Here is a 23994-nt window from a genome sequence, read left to right on the forward strand (position 1 = left end):
GCATCTGCAATATTTCTGCTATAATTAAGAAGATTATTACACTAGTACCTTGTTGTCACTCTTTGACATGCATTTCAGCCGGTCACAATGTAGTGGAAGCTTGAAGAACATCACACTGCAGCAGGCCTAGACTGATTATCTCCACTGCACAGTCTTTTCCAGGCTCTTCTTCAAGGTCCTATTTCTTATCTCCAGCAATGACTCACAGGGCAGTGACACAAACAGCATGGGCTACATGGACCTTCTACTCCACACAAATCCCCCTCTCTGTTTCATGGCCAGCATCCCCAGCCAAGCGTGACAGAACGCATCTGACCCATTTATCAGCCAGCTCGCTAGCGGTTATCAGGGCTTGCCAGCCTCTAGCTGCTTGAGCCTTAAAGACACAAACATTCGTGATGCACAGCTCTGTGTTTGTCTCACCATGCCAGTCTCTTCCTTCATTTGGGCAACCTTTACTGTCTCTTACAGCTCCAACATCAAGTTTAATCTTGTTTAAATTTCAGATGCTGGAGCACACTCGATTTTTTTTAAGCTCTTCTGCACCTTCAAGTCCTGTTTGTTCCTTGCATTGTTCTGGAGGCTGATTCTCTTGATTTGGGAAGGTAAACTCCATGGTTGCTATAAAGAATCCACACCTATTGAAGGTTTCTCTTTAGCTTCCCCTTGTTATTGCTGTTATCTTCTTATCTCTCCCTGCCAAATGAGCAATCTCCTTCAGCCTTTGCATAAACTTCTCTCCTTAGATGATCTAAAAATGTTTCCTGCTGAGATTTGAGCCCTGCAGGCAGGTTCTTCAGGCATTGGCCTTGGACCACAAGAGAACTATGGAACATTACCATACCTAGAGGATCCCCACAACAAACACACTGTATGCTCGTGCCTCCCAGAGACAAGGCTGGTCTTCAGATGGTCTTTTAGAGCTAATCTGATCTGAAATAGCAGCAGTTATTTCACTCTGTGAATCAGGCTGCTTCCTACTTAGGAAGTTGCCCAGTCCTCTTCTGTCTAACTGGTGTCTTTATAGAGAGGTAAACATATGTCTGACAGTTGCTGCCTGCAGTCTACATGTTAAATGAGGCCTTAAAAGCAATACAGATAAAAAGAAATGTCCAACAATCCAGCTCTGTTTTATTTAAAAGAGTTAAAGAAAGAAAATGGCTTAATAGTCAATTTTAGAAGGAGCATATGAATCACCACTGAAATATCCATTCCTGAGTTCATTGAAGCATCTGCATATTTGAATACACGTAACTAGGAAGGAAAGAAGCCAAGACATGTGGCAAGGGGAGGGAGGAAGCGATTTTAGCTGTTAAGCCTACAAGTTTGGGATGAAAATGTGCTCTCCAGCAGATAATGCTTCCCCCGCAGTGGCAGAAGAGCACAAACATCTCAGAGTTGAGACTGGCCTAACTGCAAGACTTGAACTAGATGTAGACCAGGAAACAGAACATCTCTGTTCAGTTCCTGGTTCTGCTGGCAGCTGAGGCATCGAGTGATTCACCACATGGCTTTGTCCCTCAGTTTTCTCCCTCTGCTTCCCCAGCTGTAACTGGAGCTCTGCTTTCCAACACACCATCTGTGGTCATTTCATAGACTTTTTTATGGAGAAGACATTTTTATTCATAGCACAGTTTGACATGGAAACTTCTATTACTAGTGAGTGCACAGCCCTTTAATTATTGTACCTTTCTGTTTACCTTGGTGTGATATCCACATCCAAGAACCACAAAATTGATGAAAACAAACAGAAACTCCTAAGTAGAAAGAGCTTAGCCAGAAAACAAGCTAATCCTTTTTTATGGTGATGGATAGGTAGGAGCATGGGTCATTGCTAGGAATAGCACTGTTTAGCTGCCTGTTCTTTGGCCAGGGCCAGGGCATTTGACCTGCCTTGGCCACACTTCCTATCATCTTGTGATTCATGATTTATTCACTTGATGGATGGCACTTTACGGATGTCAAGCAAAGTCACAGCCCTGGCCTTCAGGGAGACCCCACGTTTATATCAACCATGCTGAAGATAAACAGCAGCATAAATACTGCTGAGGTAGATAGCATTGATCCTGTTAGGTCTCTGCTAAGTGTTTTTTCATAGAAAAGTGTGCAATGAACCCAGGCTTTCGTTCATCCATTGGCATGCCCCTCCAATCCTTGCTTATTCAGCTTTCATTCAGAAAAGAGAGTTATGGGTAATGTATAAGCAATTTCTGTTGGGAATTCGGTTTGGAACCAGGATTTCAGAATCAGGCCACCAAGCTGCTTTGAAGAATCATGGTTCTGCATTTCCTATGGCTCTGAGGGAAAGTTTCTGTTTGTTTCGCTAGGTTTTTATTCCTTGCTTTTCCTCCAAGACGTTTCTTACTCTGATGCTTGGCCAGTGTTGGCGAACAGGCCAATCCTGCAAACATGGCAGGATTAAAGTGCTCTGTCTCTGGGTGGATCCCATGTGCTCATGGGCCTCAGAATCAGTTGTTCATAATGCACCGTATTAAGGTGAAAACTTGAAGGGAAAGAGGAGAGAAGGGAGAGAGAGAAGACATCTGTTTCAGCGCATAATGAAATCATAGCTGCAGGCAGGCATGGGTGAGATCAAGGGATGCTTTTAAAATATTAACAGAATTGCAAAACAATCCCTAGGGGTGCTTTAGGAATATTTGATTTGACGACAACGCGGTTCCAATTCACTCTTTGCCAAGAGCTGGGAGACACAGCATTCACGTTCTGTAATCCCCCCAAATGGCATCTTTCTTTCTTTAACACCCTTTCATTATTGTTCCTATTGTTTGCTGATTTGTAGGGCTCCATGTAATAGCTTGAAATTAGAGATTAGGGATGGGGGGGGGCAACTTGGCAATATATCTTTGCTGGCTGGTGCTCCTTCACTCCTAGACAACCTGCTCTAAATGATGTCTGCTCCATCAGTGGACTTCTTGTAATGAAAAATCTGTTTCATTTCATTTGTTCTTTTTACTCTTAAAAAAAAGAGAGGATGAAAGAACATTAAATTGAATGCTGAGAAAAATTACACTGCTCGACAACCTTGGGAGGAAAAGGAAGGAGCAGGGATTTCCTTAAAAGCCAAATCCAAGGTCCCAATTATTGTTCCACTCAAGCCTGTGAGACTACCACCACCTAGCTCTTCCAAGGTCTCTGCAATGCAATGCTAGCATGCGTTAAAGAGCAGCATATCACACTGATTTCATGGCTTGTGTAATTAATTTACAATCAAAATAAGAAGCACATTTTCTTTTACTAAATAGTCTGAAAACTACTGTAAATATGGAGGTACCTATTTCCCTACCGCTTGGCCAGCTGCAGGTTTGGCTCTGTTTGTTTATGGTAGTAAATTAAACAATACCAGGGAGTTATGGTTTATATTGCTAAATAACAGCTAAACAACAATTCATAGGGGTTCCTGGCAATGTTTTGACCTGGGCCAAACAATTTCTGAGCAGGGCTCAGGCATCAGCATGGGCCAGGGAGCAGACCCAAAATGTAGAAGACTCTAGTCACCCTCTTTTGGATACTGGAGGAGGGTTTATTATATAGATGAAGGGTTCTTCATGCCAGTTGGCCTCAGTACCAGGGAACAGTCCCAGACTGTTATTTACTGTAATAAAATATTCAATTTACTAGTGTAGATATCTCCTTTGTGTCTCTGATTTCAGTTGAGCTGTTCCCAGATTAGACTGGTGTAAAATCTGGTTGAGGACCAACACTGTTTAGCAATAAATGTAACCATCAAAGGCATTTACAGCTTTTGTTGCTGTTCGCTTGTTTGTTTGTTTGTTTGCTTGCTCGTTTTAATGAAGAAAGTTTAAATACATGTGTTTCCAAACTTACTTACAAATTACCAAGGCCATTTCTTATCTTAGTGAAATGCTTTGATTTCATCCTTAGCCTGTATAAAACCCTGGGCCAACTGGAAAGCTGCTGTAGTTCTCATACTGGTTTATAAAATGCAAACACAGGCCAGAAAAAGGGTGGGATCTGTTAGCTGAGGAAGAGATACAGAGAGAGTAGCAACTAATATTGACATAGTTAATATACTGCTTAAGTACTCTCCTGAAGTGTTTTTACCTCTGCAGTCTGATAGGAGAAAGCATTGGCCTGACCCTGAACCCAATACCGGGGTCCCAACCATTGCCTCTGCCCCTTCCCCATCACATTTACCTTGTTCCCAAAATCCTAGAGTCAGATATATGGTCTACACCTTTTTCCTCCTTCCCCCATGAAATAGCTACCCACTTTGATAGGGATCAGCTAATTTGAGCTGAAAAGCATGAAGCAAGAGAGCCACAGGCATGTTTGCCTTAGGCCAAGATCTCAGTGGTATCTGTCTGTGATCCTAACACCCCTTCCCCAGACATTTATGCAGAGCCCTTCCATCAAGAGTACCTTTGCACAGCAGCATAAAATCAGGGGCTTAAACCATTACTGAGCCCAGCTCTCTGCCTGCTTTCCTGCTGTTGCTGCAGCAGAGATGGTGGAAGGGAAGGTGGAAGGAGGCTCATGCCTGCCATCCTCATGCCAACCCAGCTTATACAGGGTTAATAAACTTAATTATAATGTTGGGTTTTACAGTAATGAGGCTCCATGATAGGCACATTCTTTTATTTATTGCTGCTGCCCTTGTAGGACCATTAACCTCTAGAAGAAAGGGTGATGTGGAAGTACCCCACGTCAGCACAAGTCCAGCCAGGTCACCTCTGTTGCACCCCTAGTCACTGCTTTTGGCACCAATGCAGCCATCTGCTTTCAGAGCTTAGGATGTCAGGCTCTCAACAGGGCAAGGTGATCATTTTGTACAACATCTTGCTCTTTATTTACCATTCAAAGAGGTGCCAAAGCAACCATTGGCTGCTGTTAGAGTTGGCTGGGGAGCCGACTAGAGCCCCTAGACCATCTATTCCCACCATGATTGGTGCATTTCCAACACTTCATCCCCTTGGCTTCTGCATGTTCCCCCCACTCCTCATCCTCAGAGGCAACGACTTAAGAAACAATCCTCTCCAAATCTAGGCCATGGAGACCTCTGCTTGTTTCCATTAAGCATATAATTACACGGAGAATGTTGTTTGACTCATTGGCTTCAGTCCAAGCCAATGCACAGGCACTAAACAATGCCAGGGTAGGAGGTAAAACACATGTGAATAAGATTTCCATTTACAACTCCTTGGTTTGATGCTGTACTCGTCCTTCCTTACACAGATCCTTCCCTGAATTACAATTTATGGCCTAACATAAGCTCTGCTCAGCTGAGAAAGCTCAGCTACAGGCTTCTCCTCCACATTCCTGGATGAGCTGAGGCGCAAGGGAGGCAAAACCACACTTAAGGTCCTCCAATCTGGCTAAAAATCTTCACATCCTCCCCATCCAGATGTTGCAACATCCAGGGGTGCAGAGCAGATGGGAGTTATGGTGCAATCCTGACCAGGACAGCAGGGTGACAGGGACGTGGGACCTGCCTTTACCCTAAACACAGGATTATTGTCTCTCATAAATCCTCCCTCAGCCCATAGCTTTGGCCAGCAGTGGATCCTGGCTGTCCCTACGCACCATGCAGCAGTGAACCACATTGGATTCATTTGATTTGTTTCCATTTCTGCACTCATTTTATACCACATGAGAATCCCACAGATGCTTGTAGTATCTCAAGGAAGGAGACATGCATGGGTAAAAATGAGCAGTAAGGGTGAGATTGGGAATGTCTTTGCTTTCATTTTGTGTCTAGGCAAACATTTCTGTGTCTCAGAAGGCTGCAAGGTGCACAAACCCTGTGTGCCCAGGACCGCTTAAAAGCAGCCATAGGAAAAGCAAGTAAAACTCAGTTTCCCATCACAGGGAAAAAGGGAGAAGGAGATTTGAGAGAGGGAAACCACAGAGATGGGGGATGGAAAAATATCTCTTAATTAGATTCATGCTCAGACTAGTGCCCAATCAACTGACCTATAGATTTGGCTTTCCATAAGATTGCCATCACCAGGATATTCAAGTGTCTCTATTACCCCTTAACAGAAGAAATAATTGAATGTTCTTCGGTTTATGTCTCAGCATCACATCCCCAGTACATCTGAAGAACACCCCCAATACAGCTGAAGATACTGAACCCGTCCTCAGATGAGGGAAGAAGCCAAGGAGCACAGATCAGCCTCTGTGTTTCCCTAAGAGCAAACGAGTTTTTTAAAAGGATCACATATTCCACCTCCTTTCTCTTTTAATTACTGTGTGGGGGACGCATCTGCCAGCAGCAGGACTTTGTGTGCATGCCCACATAGAGGGGCAAGGGTTGTATTTACACATCTGTAGGCTTCAAAGTCATCCCAGCCATTGGCAGGACCAGACGATTTTCATCTGCTTTGGGGATGCACTAATTGCCACTGCACAAGCTGGGAAGTGCCTGCTGTACATTCACCACCTTTAACATCACTGTGACTGTTTGCCTCCAGCTTGCTGTGCCTTATCAAGGATGAGGAGAGGTGTTTTCTCTTTCATTTCCATTCCCATTAATACAGTTGTATTTTGTGAGGTGTTTGTTTACATGAGTCTTCTCCGTTCGCTCCTCTCAGGGGAGCCATTAATTCATCTGCTTTGCTTTCCATCAACGGGAGTTGACGGAGTTATGGGTTAACTGCTCTGTTTAGAGCAAGTGGCAGGTGCTGGTATCACTCAAGCTAAATGAAAACACAAATATCTCTTTACCTACCCAAGGAATCAGCTTAAATGCACAGGCCCCAGTGTTTAGGTTCAACCTGTTTGTAAGCCTAATGACCCCACATGGCATTGAATGTGTTTAGTGACAGCTTGAACACCAGCCTGCCCCAGGACCCAGCTACATATAATTATGGAATGAAACTTCAAAAATGCCTTAATTATAGTAGGCACTATCCTTATAATGCTAGAAAGGAGCCTGATTTTGGAAATAATACCTCCTTCATCAAACCCAGGCCCCCTTGCAGGTCCTTGGGGGGATCCTTGAAACCAGAGGCTCCCAAGGTCACAGGCTACAAAATTGCGCATGTGCTTTCTGCTTTGTTTCTTCATAGGCTCATTTTGCCTCACTCTGGGAAGGAGATTTCCAAAAGACTCCAATTTCTTAATTTTATACTTTTTCATCCCCAGCACTGACACTTTTGAAGGCTGAAATACGATGCAGTGCAGCCCATACCGTAAATGTGAACGTTAAAAGGTTTTTTGCAGGGAGCTGAGCTTATAAAGCCCCATTTTACTCCCCAAGTGAAATGAATGGAAAATACTTCCATGTAATTTAATGGGATTTGGATCAGATGCACAGTTCTCAAAAGCCATTGCTGGTGTAAAACCCAATGCCAGTCAGGAGATGACACAACAAATTCACTCCTCACCGGTCAGAAATACAGGGACAGGAAGGTGCTTTTTTGAATATCTTTGTTGAATATCTTAAAATATAAAATATCTTAAAATATGATTTACAAACCAAAATGTTCCAAAGCAATAGGGAAGAGCAAATCTGTCTTTGTTTTTGTTTTACATCCTTTTATCCTATATGGAATACCAATAATTGCTGCTGAAATAAAAGGGAAGAGAAGGAGGAAGGAAGTTCAACCCTAACTATTCTGTGATTCTGTGATTCTAAAATGCTGAATGCATTGGACTGTTTCACTTTCAACAGTTTTCAATTTGTCTGTGGTTTTCAAGAGTGGTAAAAACGTGGCAGAGACAAGAAAGTGTTAACAGAAATTCCAATTAAAACAGAGAAACTTCGGTCTCTACGCAAGGAGAAATGGATGAGGTGTGGACATGAAGCAGAGGGGTTTCAGCAAGGCAGATTCCATGAGCAGCAGATCTCTTGGCAGAAATGGAGCGATATTATCTCTCAGAGTCATAAAATGTGCATCTGATCCTGGGTGGTCGGGGCCAGAGCTGGAAAAGATGTACTAGAAGAGTTATTAGAAACCTCATGTTCTACTGCTTGAAAAGTGGTTAGAAACACAGATTTTTTAGATGGGGCATGATATTGTATGCTGTGAGCTAAACTGGATATGGATCCATCTTCCAGTTTAGGTGGCAGAAAAGTGCTTTCCAATCTGTTTTCCTTCCCATCCCAGTGTATTGCCCTCTTGCCTGAGCCAGTGCAACTACTTGTGAAACCCCACTGCGTAACCAGATTGATTTTAATCTAGCCCCATTAAAGTTGGGGTAGGTTTACAAAATAAAAAGGTAAGGATTTGGCAGATAGGGGCTCTTTTTTCCCTTTTATTTCCAGACCATTTCCCTGATCTGCTTATGGTGTGGTTTTACAAACAGCTGCATCAGTATCCCCAGGGAGGCAGCAAGCAGCAGGGTGGCTGAGCCCTGGCGGGAGGGAACATCTCAAGCTGGGTTTGTCATCAGAAACGTTGAAACGTGGAACCATCCTTCCACTGAGGTTGACATTTACAAACCCAAGATCCTGAACTTTGGTAAAAACAAACTTGTGTTTAAAGGATTCTTAGCAATTGGATTGCCTGCAGTTTTCTGCATCCAACAGATGCAAGCACTGATCCAGCTTCACTTGGGCAATGGTATGTACAATGAAACATTTGGCTTCAGGAGCTCATGGCTGAGGGGATGTTGCCGTCTCCTCTGTCTCCATCTGTACCACTTCCTTCTTTACAGATATAATTGTTATCTAATAAATTAACATTTGTATACTGCTTTGAAAGTCATGAGCACTAAATATAGGTTCCTGTTAGCTCATATCCTGGCAAAATATTTCTTTCATATAAATTGCTTTTTTAATTGAATTATCCTTTGCGATTTCTAAACCATACAAAGTGGTTGGACCTCTGCTATTTATCATTCTTCTCTGCAAGTGTTTGCCAAGGTAGGAAGGAAATTGGGTCAAGAACTTACTGCAAAAAAGCAGATAAGCATTTTGCTTCACTTTTATGTCCATGATTCTGACGAGCTTAATCATCTTTGCAAATCATTAGCATGTCACGGTCCAGAATCCATCCTGAAACTGTATGATCTCACCTAATAAGTTTCTTGTTAGATTCCTAGACTCTCTCAGTCATCTTCTTAATAGTGATACATGTCTCTTAGATTATTTATTGAAATAACATGTTTAAAAATATCAAACAAGACCCTTTTCCTTGGCTGTGAAACAGCTGAGAATAGTTATATCTGTTTTTCAGAAAATGGGCCCAAAAGGTTAAATGCCTTGTCCAGGATTGCAAAATAAATTAGTGGCACAGCTAGGCATAAGAGAAATCAGTGCTGTTTCCCAGACTCTTGCTTCTAAGCCGAAGACACAGCTATCTCTTCATCTCAGGAAGGATTGCATGGTCCAAATGAAGATGGTTTACTCACTTCTTAAACCCATGGCCTCGATCTCTTAAATTCTCTCGTCTTTTAACCTTGTGCAAGGTCAGAAATGCACACAGTCCACTGCAGAGATAGCAGCCTCATGATAAGCATCTAGCCTTGGTGTTTTGGGTGAGGGTTTTTTCTTTCATTTTCCAGAAAACAGACTTTCCAGAGATAGAAAGTCACCTTACGACTTGAAATGAAATGTTCACAGTTCAGAGATAGCAACTGAATAAGACTCTGTGTGTCTTTCCCAATGTACTCTGCTATGTCTCAGTTAAATGCTGGAGCCCAGTTATTGAGTTTTGCATTGTTGTCTTTGCCCTCCTAAGACATATAAAAGATTGTGTTTGTTGCATCTATTTGAAACAAATAGCAATAATTAACATTTATACAGCATTTTCTGCTTTCCAAGCACTGCACAAACACTGACTAATTAATCTTGGTTTAGTGTAAATTAATGTAATCCTACTCTGCTTTACAATCTATTTGCATCTTTTGTTGACTGAGAGCTAGTTCAATTACTTCTAATCTTTGGTCTAAGTAGTCATTAAAGGTATGGCTAAGAAGAGCCATTTACGTCTTCAATTGCCTCCTCCCCTCCCCAACTCCTTCATTTGCTTTTCCCTTTTCCTCCCACAAGGTCTTTTTTGCTGCATATTCCTCAGGCTGGATTCCTGGGCATGGTAGCAAAACTCTCCTTAGGCAGAACAGTGAGCCTTTCCACTCATTTTGTTAAATGACACAAGAACTTTCTCTTCATTGTAAGAATGGCTTAATAAGTAGTTCTATTTTGCCACAAAAAGTCATATACAAGACGTTTTCCTATGGAAAACCGAATGACTTATCACTTAGTCACTAAATTTAGTGATCTTGGTACCAATAATCTATAATTTAGTTTCCAGTTTGGACTTTGATAAACCACTTTTAATCTCTTATATGGCGTTTTATCTACTGAAAAATGTGAAAAATACTTGGCTTTCATGAATACTGGTACAGTATCCAAGAACTCCAGTAAATAGGAGTCTGAAGTGCAAGCAGGAGCTGGCGTTTGTGCAGTCTTGGCCATCAACTTCCTGTGTGACCTTGTTCAGGTCACATCCCTTCCTGTCTCTGCTGTCAACCTAGGGTCTCCTTGGAGTCAATAGAGAAAGAGTCACTTACAGGTAACAATTCATCTATGTCTGTAATAGATGTCTGAAATATTTTTTTTTAATGAATCTTGCCCTAGAAATGACTTTTTTTCTTTACTGATCATAGAAGGAATCAAGTGTGACTGGCTGTAGATGTTTGCAGGACTTTGCACGTCCACAGTTAGGTGAGACAAATTCTACTTATATGGGCAGCCTGTTTACCCTGCCATGTAGATTTACAATTGAAGCATAAAATCAGAATCTCAATTTTGTCTTCCCAGTTTTTACCACGGTGGTAAAAAGCCCAGAAGTAAATAAAAATAAACCCTGCTGTTATTCTGATAGTTTGAGCAAGTAGGAAAGCAGAATTTTGCAAGGAGAGTATAAATGCAGTGGTTTATGTTTTCACCTGAGCTACAGTACCACTTATCATTACCTTATGGAGCCCCTTCTTTAATACATAGAATCATAGAATGTTTGGGTTGCCAGGGACACCTTCCACTAGAGCAGGTTGCTCCAAGCCCCTGTGTCCAACCTGGCCTTGAACACTGCCAGGGATGGGGCAGCCACAGCTTCTCTGGGCACCCTGTGCCAGCGCCTCACCACCCTCACAGGGAAGAACTTCTTTATAGCTAACCTAAATCTCCCCTGTTTAAGCTTGAACCCATTGCCCCTTGCCCTATCATCTTGCAGTCCTGCAGCATTTGTACATCTGGAAGAGTTCATCAAAGTCTATTTTGGAAGTTCATACCCTGTACACATCAGTGCTGAGCTGCAACCAGATGTAAGTCCTCTTGACAGAGTATAGTCTGTGTCAAGCAGACAGTGATTTGTGGGGATGTTGGATAGAGTTCTCTTTGTAAGAGGGATTGCATCTGCTTAGAATGTTCTTAGAGGTGATACTCTTCCTTGTTATTGCAATGAGGGAGCCCTTTGTTTAAGAAAAAAAGAAATAGCGATTATTTTCTATTTCTAATTTACTATTTTTATCTCTATTTTTCCCCCATAGACATTTTACCTAAGAAAAATACACTGCCTACTGCATAAGCTTGATGCGTAATTGAAAGTTAAGCTTTGGACGCAGTAGGGGTTATACTGATTAATCAATCCCTAGCATCTCTCAATGCACTCTGATTATCTCACAGAGAAGTCCTAAAATAAGTCCACAGACAATCAGAAATCAATTCATGGGCCTTTGCAGCCTTTTTACAGATAATTCATATTTTAATAAACTTAGTTTGAAGTTTTACTCTTTGGGGGGATTTTATCAGAACTAGAAAACAGGCATGTTTCTTTCCCTGCTGAAGGAAAGCGAGGACAGATTACCCAGTACCACAGCATCTGTGACAAGAGCAGGGAAAATTTTACACATGATATTGTAATAAGACAAGGACAGGTTGTCTGTGGCTAATCCTGCAGGATTTTGGGGTGTTGCTTACTTGGATCCCGTGATACTTGCCTTTGCCTGCAGAAGAAGGATGGTAATACTCACTTTTCCCTATGCTGTTTGTCTTATCTGATTAGGTGAGAGCTTCCCTTTGCTACAGGAAGTTTTCCATCATATTGTTCTGCAGTGTCTGTATAAATAGTGTTAATAAATAGGCAGGTACAAAATGGTACAAAATGAATCTGTCCCTAGCAATGCTTTTTGAGCATACCTTTGAGTATATTCCTCCAAATTCAGTTCAGCCTATAACATTGCCTGCCATTTGATTGCAGTAGTAAAAGCCAATGCAAGCATGAACTCTTATTCTATTATTTTCACAGCTAAGCCAAACAAAAACCCAAAAAACCATTATACCTCTCCTTCAATTCAAGCTGTCACCCTGTGAGCAGCTCAGACATTGAATTGCATCCAAAGGGTATATAGAACAGGAGATGTGCACTGAACTCTGTTTCACATCCAAGGTGCACACCAACCTGATGATTTTACTGACGGATACAGATACATGACAAGGTTTATGCTTTAAACTTTATCTACCAACAGTATTCTGTTTCTTACCTTTCCTGCAGCAAACACAGCCACTACTGATAGCGTCAGTATTTTTGCGAGTAGGATTAGAGCCTGCAGTGCTGACTGCAGGGAGAAAAGGCAAACATGCCTTCTTTCCTAAAAGAATCCCAGCCTTCATTCATTTCTCTTCCATGAGATCAGAAATAATGCATAATAGTGATAAATAAGGTACATCTGAGAGTGGGTATGAGTTCAAAGCCTTGATCTTATGGAAAGGGCTGTGTGCTTTTTCACACAACACATAATCACATTGGGGGACTACTCACAGGATGTTGCAAAGGCCAAAAGCGTTTAAGAGTCAAATGGGGTTAGAGAAACTCTCAGGGGACAGGTCCATGAAAGCCTGTCAAACCCACTTATCCTGCTGAGAAATTTGCTGAAATTCTGGAAGTGTATTGAGGGGAAGGACCAACCTTATTCCTTAAATCACTGTTCCCAACTACTCTCCCCTTCTTCTCTTCCAAAGCACTCACCACTGGGAGACAGGATATAGGGCTTGATGGTCCTTGAGCAGTATAACCATTCTGCTGTGCGTGATTTCAGGAGCACTTTGCAGGATAGTCAACTAGACATAACTGCATGACACACAACAGGCATGAAGTTGTTGAGTATAGTCAGCTATTTGAGCAGTTAATGCACAACCCTGCAAAAGGTTTTCCTGTGTAAATGGCAGTTCGGTTGCCTCTGAATCTTTACCATGATTGCTAGTTCTGTTTTGTACACCTATATGCAGATAAAAGCCTTTGTTTCTTCCTATTTTTCCTAGAAGCTCATAAAAATGCAAACACTGCGTATGACTGCATTGAGTATGGGGATAATAAAAGATGTAGGTTCTTTGTTCAGTTTACTTGGCAAAGAAGCAGGGATAGAGGAGTGTACCTAAGTGTGAGAATTCCCTCACCAAATGGTAGGATAAAGAATGACACAAGGTGTGCATGGAATTTGTCTGGGGATTCTTGCTGCATTTTCTTGTGGACCACCATTTTATCATAAAAGTTCCCTGTAAACCACAGCAGACCACTAAGAATTAGATAGAAAGCTTACCCAAGAGTGGTGACAAAGCTTACCACCTTGAGTGAGCCCTGTACCAGCCTTTTTTATTGTCTAGAGATGACTAGAGAATATCAAAGACATTTTGTTGTTTTTCAGAAAGAAAACAGACTCTGATTTTGGGTTTTGGAGGAAAAAGTAAAGACTCCCCCAGACAGCTTGAGGAAGCCTGGGGCTTTCACCTAGATATCTCTGAAACACATTAAAGACTTCATCCTATAAAATTCAGGTCAAGGACTTAAATCTTAGTCTCTCACATTCCAGGTATAAAAGCCCATTTAGCAGATGGTGTGTGATGGAGGAAGAATGGGAATGCTTTAGTGGGATTCATTCAGTGACTACCTGCATGTGATGCCACCATATCTTTCTCATTCTGGGACTTGCTGATACACAGGCTGGTTTAACACAGATTGTGGATGTCTGACACATGACATACATACCTAAACTTTAAGAGTGACATAGTGAGTCAGGAACAATTTGCAGGCTGAACCTAAATCAGTCTACATTGTCAGGCTGGCTCTTCTGGCATTTATTATTTAAATACCCTTATGCATTATCTATAAAATTGAGGTTTGAGGAAAACCCACTTCATCCAAGAATGGCTAATAGACTCATAAAGAGTATTTTAATATAAAGGCAAGATTGTTTCCAAAGTAATTTCCACTTTGGGGGCAGGCATTGGAGGGTTCTGATGACTGCAACTGCAAGCTGCTTATACTAGTCAAAAACTATTTGCAAGCTTTTTAAACTTCTGGCCCCCAAAATCTTCCCCTAGCACAGGCTAAAGGCTGCAGCCCATGAAGGAAGACTTAGGGGTTTGCAAACCAGAGATAATTGCATTCCAGCCCCCTTCATGTTTTCCCACCATCCTTCAAATCTCAACTACTGTTTCAAGCTTTTCTGGGCCTCCAGCCTCATTGCATTGCAGTTTTAGATTTATTCACGGAAAGGTCACAAACCACATCTTTTGGACAGGACATTACCAATTGCCTAGCAAGTCTCTTACCAGTAGAAAGAAAGGCTTAGTGGTTGAGACCAGAAAAGGGAGGTTTTGTTACTTTCTTTGAGCACTGGGTTGAAGCCAAACAGTGTTAACGCGACTCTTCATTCTTCTCTCTTGTGCCTGCTTCTTTCCAAAGCCTTTGCCAAAAATGTGAGAGGATGTTATACCTACAGCTTAATTTATTTCCTAGAAAGACCTCCTGGGATTTGAACCTCTGTTATAAATCTGAAGCTTAAAGTTTAATAAAAAACAGAGGAGTCTTTTATGTTGTAGAAGAATCTCCCAGAAACCTGGTAAATAACATCACACTGTTTAAGCCATGGTCGGGTATTTGCTAGGATCACATCATCGCAGCCTCTGATCACCTGGCAATACAAATTTGGTTTGAATCACCCTTAAGTACATGCTTAAATATTTGCTGAATATATCAGGAGATTCAACACTACATTTATGCTGGCTTTCTGCTTAGACCAGGTGTGGAATGGCAGGCAATAGCACAGATTTTTCTGGACAAATAGAAATGACCAAATAAGATTTCTCAGGTTCAGCATTTTGTGTCATGGAGCCTTGAACCAGGCATTTGCATCCTCATGGAGGTGTGGTGGGACTGCCACAGTGGACTGTGTTGTTTCGAATAAGATGTTAAATGTCAAGTGATAACCAAAGCCACAAAGTCATTTAAGCATCTGAACTCATGACATCTTCAGTTGCTGCTTAGGGTCCTGAGTTGGAGCTGATTTCTAAACTAACATTGCTGGTCTGACCCCAGTGTCTGTTGGTGTTTTGGAAAAGATTAACGTACCCGTGGCAAAAAACTCTCTTTTTTTTTGAGTTTGAGTAGGGTTTTCATCATTCGCCATGGGATTTCACTGGTCAGACACAACTGCAATTGTACATGCTCCACAGTCTTTCTGACTGAAGGGCACTATCCGAACATGAAAGAGCATCTTGTTAGTAGTACCTGAGGTTCATACTACTCTTCTCACACAAAGATTTCAGACATGCATTGGCCAAGACTTTTTAAATTAAGTATTCTGCTGTGCTTATGTGACTTGATTCTCAACAAATCCAGGGTTCAGTATCAGGCTCTGCCCGGGAGATCAAGAGTGCTCTCAGTTGTGTTGCTTTCTTCTTGTACCACCTTAAGCAAGTCACTTTGGCTTCCCTTTTCCTCTGTAAGGTGAAGAAAAGGATACTTGCTCACTACTTACCAGCATTAGGTCTTAGTTAATGATTTGATTTGTGGAGCTCAAAGGAGGGAAAATAAAATCCAGCTTGCTGCTTGCTATTCCGTGGCTGTACTCATTCTACAAAGGGCAGCAGCAATAAAAAATAGTGGGAAAAAAATTGCCTTAAGCAGTGGAATGAGAAGATCTACTTTAAGAAAACAAAAAGCAGGCCCTGCCAAGTAAAATGATGCCATTTTTGCATAGGCAGTTTTGTGGAGGAAAACAGATGACTGTGGGAAGTCGCTTTGCTTCCTCCAGCGCAAAGGTGAACGGAATCAACCCACCAAGGATTCACGTTTTCATGCAGACAATGTATTTCACTCTTCCAGCTTTCTCATCATCCCATTGCCATAACTATATAGGAAACACATAAAGCTATCTCTACCATTTAAACCCTCACATTTTGACAGAAAATTGGATGATGTGACATGCTGCCTTCCAGAACAGGCGCTGTCTATCACCTTGCTGCTAATCTCTGTGATTAGTGACCTGCAATGTAAGTCAGCTATCAAAGACCACCTGTCCCTTTTGCTGTAAGCGCCTCCTAGCATATCTCTTTGTGGTGTCATACTCTCTTGTCTGGTTTTTGATTGATGGAAGTTTGTCTTTTGAGCGGTGACTCAGAAAATAAATCATTCCCCTTGCCATTCATTGAGTGCAATTCTGCAGCACAAAGCTAGTGTGGTTAATCAAAGCTCCAAAGAGCAACAAAAAAGCAACAGAACCGAGAATGAGGAGGATAGATAGAAAGGATAAAACATAATAAAAAGGATTATTTGGGAGCCAACCAAAGCAAAAGCAAAGTAAAAAGAGCTGCAAATAAGCATTGCTTTTACTGCACTACTGCACCAGAACTAGAAAGCTCATTTTTTCGTTCCGCTTCTTGACATATATGCAAGGATGCAAGAAGAGTCCAGCACTTCACAAAAATATGACTGTGTTAAGGAGTCTGATTTTACAGGCTTTAGCATGTGAAGAACCCTTTCTGGGGCCAGTGGAATTTTTCTGAGTTGAATAAATAAAGCCTGGAGGATGCTTCTGTTGTGAATTATACACCAAACCAGCTTGTGGCCCAGCTGGGATCATACACTCAGAGGGCTGACAAAAATAAGAATGGCTATTGCCATTAACTGGCCTGGAGTAAAAAAATAAGATGAAATTTTATATGTTATGCAGACAGCAGTATGATGAAAGAATCAAACTGAGCCAGAAACAGTGTATTGTAGGACAAGAAAGTTCTTCCCAAATTGAAATGGTTCAGAGCACACAGAATCCCAGACTGGTTTGGGTTGGAAGGGACCTTAAAGCTCATCCAGTTCCAACCCCCTGCCACAGGCAGGGACACTTTCCACTGGACCATGTTGCTCCAAGCCCCATTCAGCCTGGTCTTGAACACTTCCAGGGGTGGAGTAATAGTCCTCTGCATTACCTAGGGACTGAGATCATGTTATATCTAGATACGCAAAATACATTAAAATCACATGCATTTGAGTCTAAGTTTTCAGCCCAGAAGGCTTCTGTGCTTTTGTGAAGGGAGGAGTGAGGCGATGGAAAAGACAATATTAGAAGCTTTGGGTTTTTATGTCCAGCAAGTTTATGGAAGCTTTTAAAATTAGGAGGAGCAATCACGAGCTAGAGGCGGAAAGAAGCCGGTGGTTGAGTATGTAACTGAGACGAGTGTGATTCTTTGTATTCACCGTGTGCCAGAGAACTCAGGAAAAATGTGAGGTGTTGATGGCACGGGTGAAATTGTAGCAGAAGTGAAATCAAGACACAAGGAGTAGCAGATAAAAAAATAATTATCACAGAAACACTGTGAGGCAAATTCCTTGACAACAAAACTCTATTGAAGGCAAGGTACGGAAACCATCTGGGAATTGGGCCATAAAAATGAGATGACAAGAACTTCATGTCGGTGGAGAGGTGCTGGAAACTTACTTAAGTCAGTTAAATGCAATGGTTCCTTCTTTAAATAAAAAAAGAACAATAAAAAAAATCTTCATTATGTGTTTTGGGGTGACCTTTCTAGTTGAAAAGTCAAGCCAAGTGGCGAGAGAGAGAGAAAGAAAGGGCTAAGGAGAGTTAAACTTATAAAGACATGAATGAATTGGGAGTTGAGGCACTGTTACAGAGGAATGTGGATGTGAATGGTGCAAATTTACAGGGCTATTTTTGATGAACTGTAGGAGGAATTTCAGATTTTCAGCACCTTTCTTTACAAAAAGAAAAACCTTCATCTGGTGGGAATTCAGTCAATTTCCTGATGGTTCTTTTGGCCATTTCCTATGTTGCAAGGTTACTAATGGTAATTACAGACCCTGTTTGTACCTTGTGGCTCTAACTGTGCAGAAAGGTTTTCTTGGCTCATGTGCCCCTCCCACTAGAGGGTTTTTAAATAACTGGCCTGTGGTAGGAATTGCTGCAATACTCGTGAGCAGATAGAAGCCACCTTTCCTCATTTCTTTCTTATATAGTAACCACTTCTTGCTATCTCCATCCCCCGTGACAATAAACCACAATTTCAGTGTTCATTATAACAGCTCTTACTACAGCGCCATTGTGAAGGAGCCTGTTTTAAGGTGTTTTATTAAAAGGTCTAACAAACCTCCTCCTTTTGAGGGTTTCACATGAACAGAGAAGGTATAAAGGAGACAAACCAATTCAATAACAGTTGTAAAAAAAAAAAAAAGTCACAGTTTTTCAAGCCAAAAAAAGCTTTGATTTTGTTTTAAAGGAGAAAGACAGTGCTCTGAAAAGCAATCAGATGCTCTGTTCCTTTTATCTCTCTCCAGTGTGAAATTGCCAATATGTTTGATTCAATACTGCAAAATATCTACCAATATTCGGTAGATCTCTTACACACTACTACTGCTCCTTAGCATAAAACCATTTCCTTCACTACTGCTTCCACATTCAGCTTTTAGTTTTTTCACCTCTCTTTACTCTGCAAAACATTTAACGTGTGTAAATTTTGACTGGTGAGTAATCCCATTGGTATTGAACTTATATAAATGAATTTAAGTCAGTGGGTTCGGTAGGTTTAAACACATGTTTAAAATCAAAGTTGTGCTCAAATCTCTGCGGATGACTTAAGCAGAGCTCAATTATAAGACACTCCACCCTTGCCCCCCCCCCTTCTTCCATTTGTGTTTCTATGCCTTTTGCTGACAAATAGAAAGTGTGAACTTGGTCTGCTGCCATCACTGGAATAGATTGGGAGAGAATTAAGTGGATATTTTTTTTAAGGTAGTGTCTTAATTTCCGGGAAGAGTGCCACAGAAACTCTAAAAGCCTTTGGAATTGGGATTCTGTCATTGCGAAGTTCATTTGAGAAGTTAAAGGGACAAAACCCATAGAGCAGTCTTAGCAAAGTCAGAACTGGAGAAATAGGAGTGGGACCCTCCTTTTCTTTGCCCAGCTGCAGGAGTATTCACAGCCATCCTGCAGCTCTTGCTCTCTCCTATAGTCTCTCTTCAGCTCAAGAATTTGCTTAGTTATGCTTGTGCCAGACAGCAGGTGAAGAATTAATAATAAAATGTTGTTTTCAAGCTTCTGCATTAGTATTGTGATTTGTAGGTTATCAGAAATTGTGCAAAGAGTCTTCCGTCAGGCTCACAGTTTTGAGAGCCACAAACGTTATGTTACACTACATCCCTCTAAACCAACCTGCAAAGCTCACAGTGCATCCATCCTCGACTATTACACCGTAGCTATGTTGTGCAGCAACACAAATCCAGGGCACAGCGTCTGAGGCTGGAGTCATGGAGCAGTAAGATTGTAGTAGTGAGTTCAGGATTCAGCCTTTCAAGAGAGAAATGCCAGCACAATGCAATTCGGTCCTTGACGATACATTTCTATATGTATTTGCTATGAAAAAGACCAAGAACTGATAGGTGTTTTCTGATCCTCTTCCTCTCTGGTTTTAAGTACTCATACTAAATAACAATACCGTGGTGTGGCGTTTAGAGACTCGATTTCTGTTCTTTAGTGGTCAGGAGGACTCAGTTCCTGAGAATCTCAGCCTGTAATTACAGATTTCAATTTTTGGTTTGTGGGTTTTATCAGTATAAAGCAGTTTAGATAGTCAAAAACATATTTTACCATCTTGCTGCAAGTGACTGACTTTTTCTTCTTGGTTTCTGTTGCATATAATAAAGTGAAAAGACAATTTCTTAATAGTTCTGACAAAAATACTTTAAATACGTGTTCTATTTCTGATATTTGCTATATTTTCTCTGTGTGCAAATACGTCTGTTTGCATACTGGTGCATATATATACTTTGGTTTTCCCACAGGCATAAATCCCAGGCCATGCTGTTACATGAAGCAGAGCACTATCATTTATTTACACTTTCTCAACTCTGCTTAAGTTCTAATATATTTCCAGCTGAGTAAAGATGAACCCTCTGAATAAGAAGACATTATCATCCGATTTCCATTCATATCTCACCCCTTCATTCTTTTCTCCCTCTCTCTTCTTACACTGCCTCATTCTTTTATTCATTCCTTCTAATCTCACAATCTATCAAAACACTTTTAAAACTAGAGGATAGCATTTTCCCAAAGTTCTCTGGCTGTCCAAATGGAGACATTTCAGCACATCCTGATTTCCCAGAGATTAGGTGACTGATGGACCGAATACATGACTCCTGGAGGTGTCTGAATCACTTCCTGTGGAAAGAAGACATGGAAAATCACAATCAGTTTCAAATCCCCAATTGCATGCCCAGTTCAGACAGATGCAGGTTGCCACACGTATGTGTCCCGCTAGCTGTGGCAATTATTAAATGAGTCACACATAATTGAGACTTTCTTTTCACTGGTAATTGTTCTAAAAGGGTTTTCCTGCAGTCCATTGAGTAACATCTCTTTTGTGCAGTGAAAGAATGTATAAATTGGGCAAATTAGACTTCCGGTGCCCAAAGGCATGAACCTAGATCCTTAAGGCTGGATGTGGTTCTGGGCAGCCTGGTCTAGTTGAAGATGTCCCTGCTTATTGCAGAGGGGTTGGACTTGATGATCTTTGAAGGTCCCTTCCAACCTAACTAGATTATCTTAAGGTCCTTTCCAACCCTAACTATTCTATGATTCTATGATTCAATGATTCTATGATTCTATTTCTTTTATTGTCTCTTCCAGGTTATTCCAATCTGACCGCCACACGGACGTCATTATTTTAATGTTGAATACTCAGACAAGGGTGCCATGGATGTAAAAGAAAGGAAGCCGTATCGATCTCTGACTCGGCGCCGCGACACTGAGCGCCGCTACACCAGCTCTTCAGCCGAAAGCGAGGACAGCAAGGTACCCCAGAAGTCCTACAGCTCCAGCGAGACCCTGAAGGCTTATGATCAAGACTCCAGGTTGACCTACAGCAACCGGGTCAAAGACATGGTTCACCAGGAGGCCGATGAATTCTGCCGAGCAGGTGGGTCCATTTCAGCAGATGCTGCTGCAAGCAGTATGAGTTACTCTGCTGAGAGCTGGGGCTGGGTGGGAGGCTACTTTTGAAGGACTCTGATCCCAAAAGCTCTGTACATGTGCTGCACAGTACTGACATGGTGTGGAAAGTCCCTGCTTGCTCAGGAGACCGTTTCACTATGTCATGAAGGAAGTCAGCAAGGATGCAGAGGCAGAAGTCAATGAGGGGAGAGTGCCACTGTCCACGCTGTCCATCTGGGCTACTGCAAAATCCAAGAAACCTGGAAGAGGAAGACAACTGAGCTGCAGATGGAATGAACCACCCTTAGCGTTGTGCACGGCTTGCAGGCTGTCAATTTGAGATGGGAACATGCTTCAATACTAGAGGAGTGGGAAAGAACCATTTTTATGACTTACAGGAGTCCATTTAGTGAATCTAGGTCACAGTAGCTGTGAAGATGTGGAAGTTCAAGGGTCAGCATGGGCTGCTCAGTCCTAAAAGAGATTCCAGATATGCTCCTTTTTATTGCTACCCTGAAGTCAGTGCAGTTATATTTCCACTGCTGCTGTTGCCTACGTGAGGCAGATTTCTGGCTCCTGCTATAGTCTCATCTTCATTCTTCTGTAGAGACACAAGTGTCTTAGTTCAGAAACCAAGCAGGGCTTCACATAAATTATTTTTAGAAGTCTATCAAAAAAAAGCACGAAGTGGCAAAGTGAGTCAAATCGAGTAGGCAGCATTCCAGACAATGAACATAAAATAGCTGACCCAGGCTTCTCCAAGCAGTTTGGAAAAGCTGATTGTCCAAAAAGAATGTATATAATTACACTCGTTCAACTTGGGGAATGCTTAATTTCACTCTTCAAACAGCATGCACTTGTGGTTTTGGTACAAGACTCATCTTGAAGGCATGCACAAGCAAAATGACTTGCAGCAGTATCTTTGTGCACATGGCATTGCTGTTTGTGTTTCAGGATAACTGCAACACGCAATAATAAACAAAAGGGCCAATAGGTGTTGTAAGTAATACTTTGGAATCATAAAAGGAGTTTCCCTCTTAGCAACTCTGAAGTACTTCATCCTCTCTAAGGAATCTATGAAGTTACAAAGAAAAGGAAACCTTTTAGGTCATTGAGTTTGCTCACTTCATACAATATATTCACCATGCAGGATAGATGTGAATTAGTACAGGTCAGCGGTTTTCAACCTGAGGGTCTGTGAGGCTATGCAGGTCCATGGACTTCTCCTAAGAAGCCCACAAAAGATAAATAAGAAAAGCCAGTCTATTGACAGGGAGTATAAATTTGCTATACACAAGTTTGTATTTCCCTAGGAAAATCGTGTATGGTACTGAGAAATAGTAAAAACCACTGGCCTAAGTGGCCGAAATTAATTGAAAAAACATTGAGATTAACCATGTTGGGGTTCTGCTTCTGATATATCACACACAGATTCTTCAATGTATAGTTTTCTCCCAGTTTATCCTGAGTCCCAAAACAAGCCCGAAGAGTTTTAGCAGTAACCCCAGACTTTGTGTGCCACATTTTCCACTGGCAGAAAGCCATGAATGGACCTCACTTTGTGGTGCTGCTTGGCCTCATGCCACCTGAAACCAAACCTTATTAGCCCACTAGACATCAACAAGGCAAAGTGAATTTTTCTCCTGCATTGGTTTGGAAGGCAGAAAGGGGGAAACATTTCAAATTGACCAAATAAATTCAGTAAATAAACAAGTCAGCATTTAAATGGTTTTAGCTCAAGTGAGAGTGCCAGCAAACGTGCAAGTCAGCACAGGAAAAAATAGACCAGATCTGAATTTAAAAGTCTCAGATATTTATTATCTTCCTTTTATTGACTTGAGTTCTTCCAGCTTAAAAGGCAACGGTGAGCATAGAATATGAAAATCGATGCATCTCCTGCTGTTTATTGCAAATAAATTTGATTTTCAGTTAATTGTAGCAGTCATTTTTCATAATTTATGAGCTGCTGTTACTGGAGAGCATCAGTCATGGTGTACATTGATGTGTCTGGTGATGTGGCTTGTTTCACGAGAAGGTGGAACTCACCATCAGTGACTCAAACACACAAGCAAAACCAAAGGATGACCTTTTCTAGTACTCCATGGAGGATGGTTTAAAAACTACGCTGGCCTTGCACAAAAGTCAAAACTGGAAGAGAAGAATGAGGTCTCTGGGGAGATACCGCTTCCTTGTGTTAATAACTTAGGTCAAGTTCATTTGCTATCTCATGCCATGGAGTGGCAGAGGACTCTCTCTCAGACCACTTTGCAATCAAGTTAAATGGATTAATTTGCCACCAGCTTGCATTGTGCTTCCCAAGCAAGGCCCCAGGGTTTGGTGGAGGTGTGAGCCCTAAGCAACCTTATCTGCCCACTCTGTGTGAAAACTTTAGTTTTGTTCAGTCAATTAAAAAGGTGTGAAGTTCATGAAAGCTTTATATAGTTGGAGTACTATCAGCTGTAGATCTGTAACCAGCTGAACCATGGTTATTTCTTCCTGATGTCAAACAGTTCTTTCTCTGAGCTTTACATGGAAATGTAGCTCCATTATTCATCTTGCATTCAAACACCTTTTCCCTGTTCACTATGAGCTGCAAAGTCAACTGAATGAAAAAGTGTAGTAAAATAGCATCTACTTTGGGCCAGCTGGTCATTCAATGCATGTGTGCTATAATACAGACCTTCCCCACACAGCAGGGCTCAGGGACAAGCCAGGGTGTTTCCTCAAGCACTAAACCAGACTCTGGAAAAGTAGAAATCTGACTGTTTCTATTGGATACACATTTTCCAC

At 41.6% G+C, this 23994-nt stretch overlaps 1 protein-coding gene across 11 annotated transcripts in view; it reads left to right on the forward strand.

Annotated features, from left to right (window-relative positions):
- Window positions 1-23994, forward strand: part of TENM4 (teneurin transmembrane protein 4) — a 1610848-nt gene that overhangs the window by 1226485 nt on the left and 360369 nt on the right. For all 11 annotated transcript variants that reach the window (XM_030476261.1, XM_030476262.1, XM_030476263.1 and 8 more), the window contains one exon: window positions 20902-21190. In XM_030476261.1, coding sequence (XP_030332121.1) covers window positions 20968-21190 — 223 coding nt within the window. In that variant the 5' untranslated portion in view covers window positions 20902-20967. The remainder of the gene's footprint in view (window positions 1-20901; window positions 21191-23994) is intronic.

This window comes from Strigops habroptila, chromosome 2 (assembly GCF_004027225.2).
Source record: "Strigops habroptila isolate Jane chromosome 2, bStrHab1.2.pri, whole genome shotgun sequence".
Taxonomy (NCBI): domain Eukaryota; kingdom Metazoa; phylum Chordata; class Aves; order Psittaciformes; family Psittacidae; genus Strigops; species Strigops habroptila.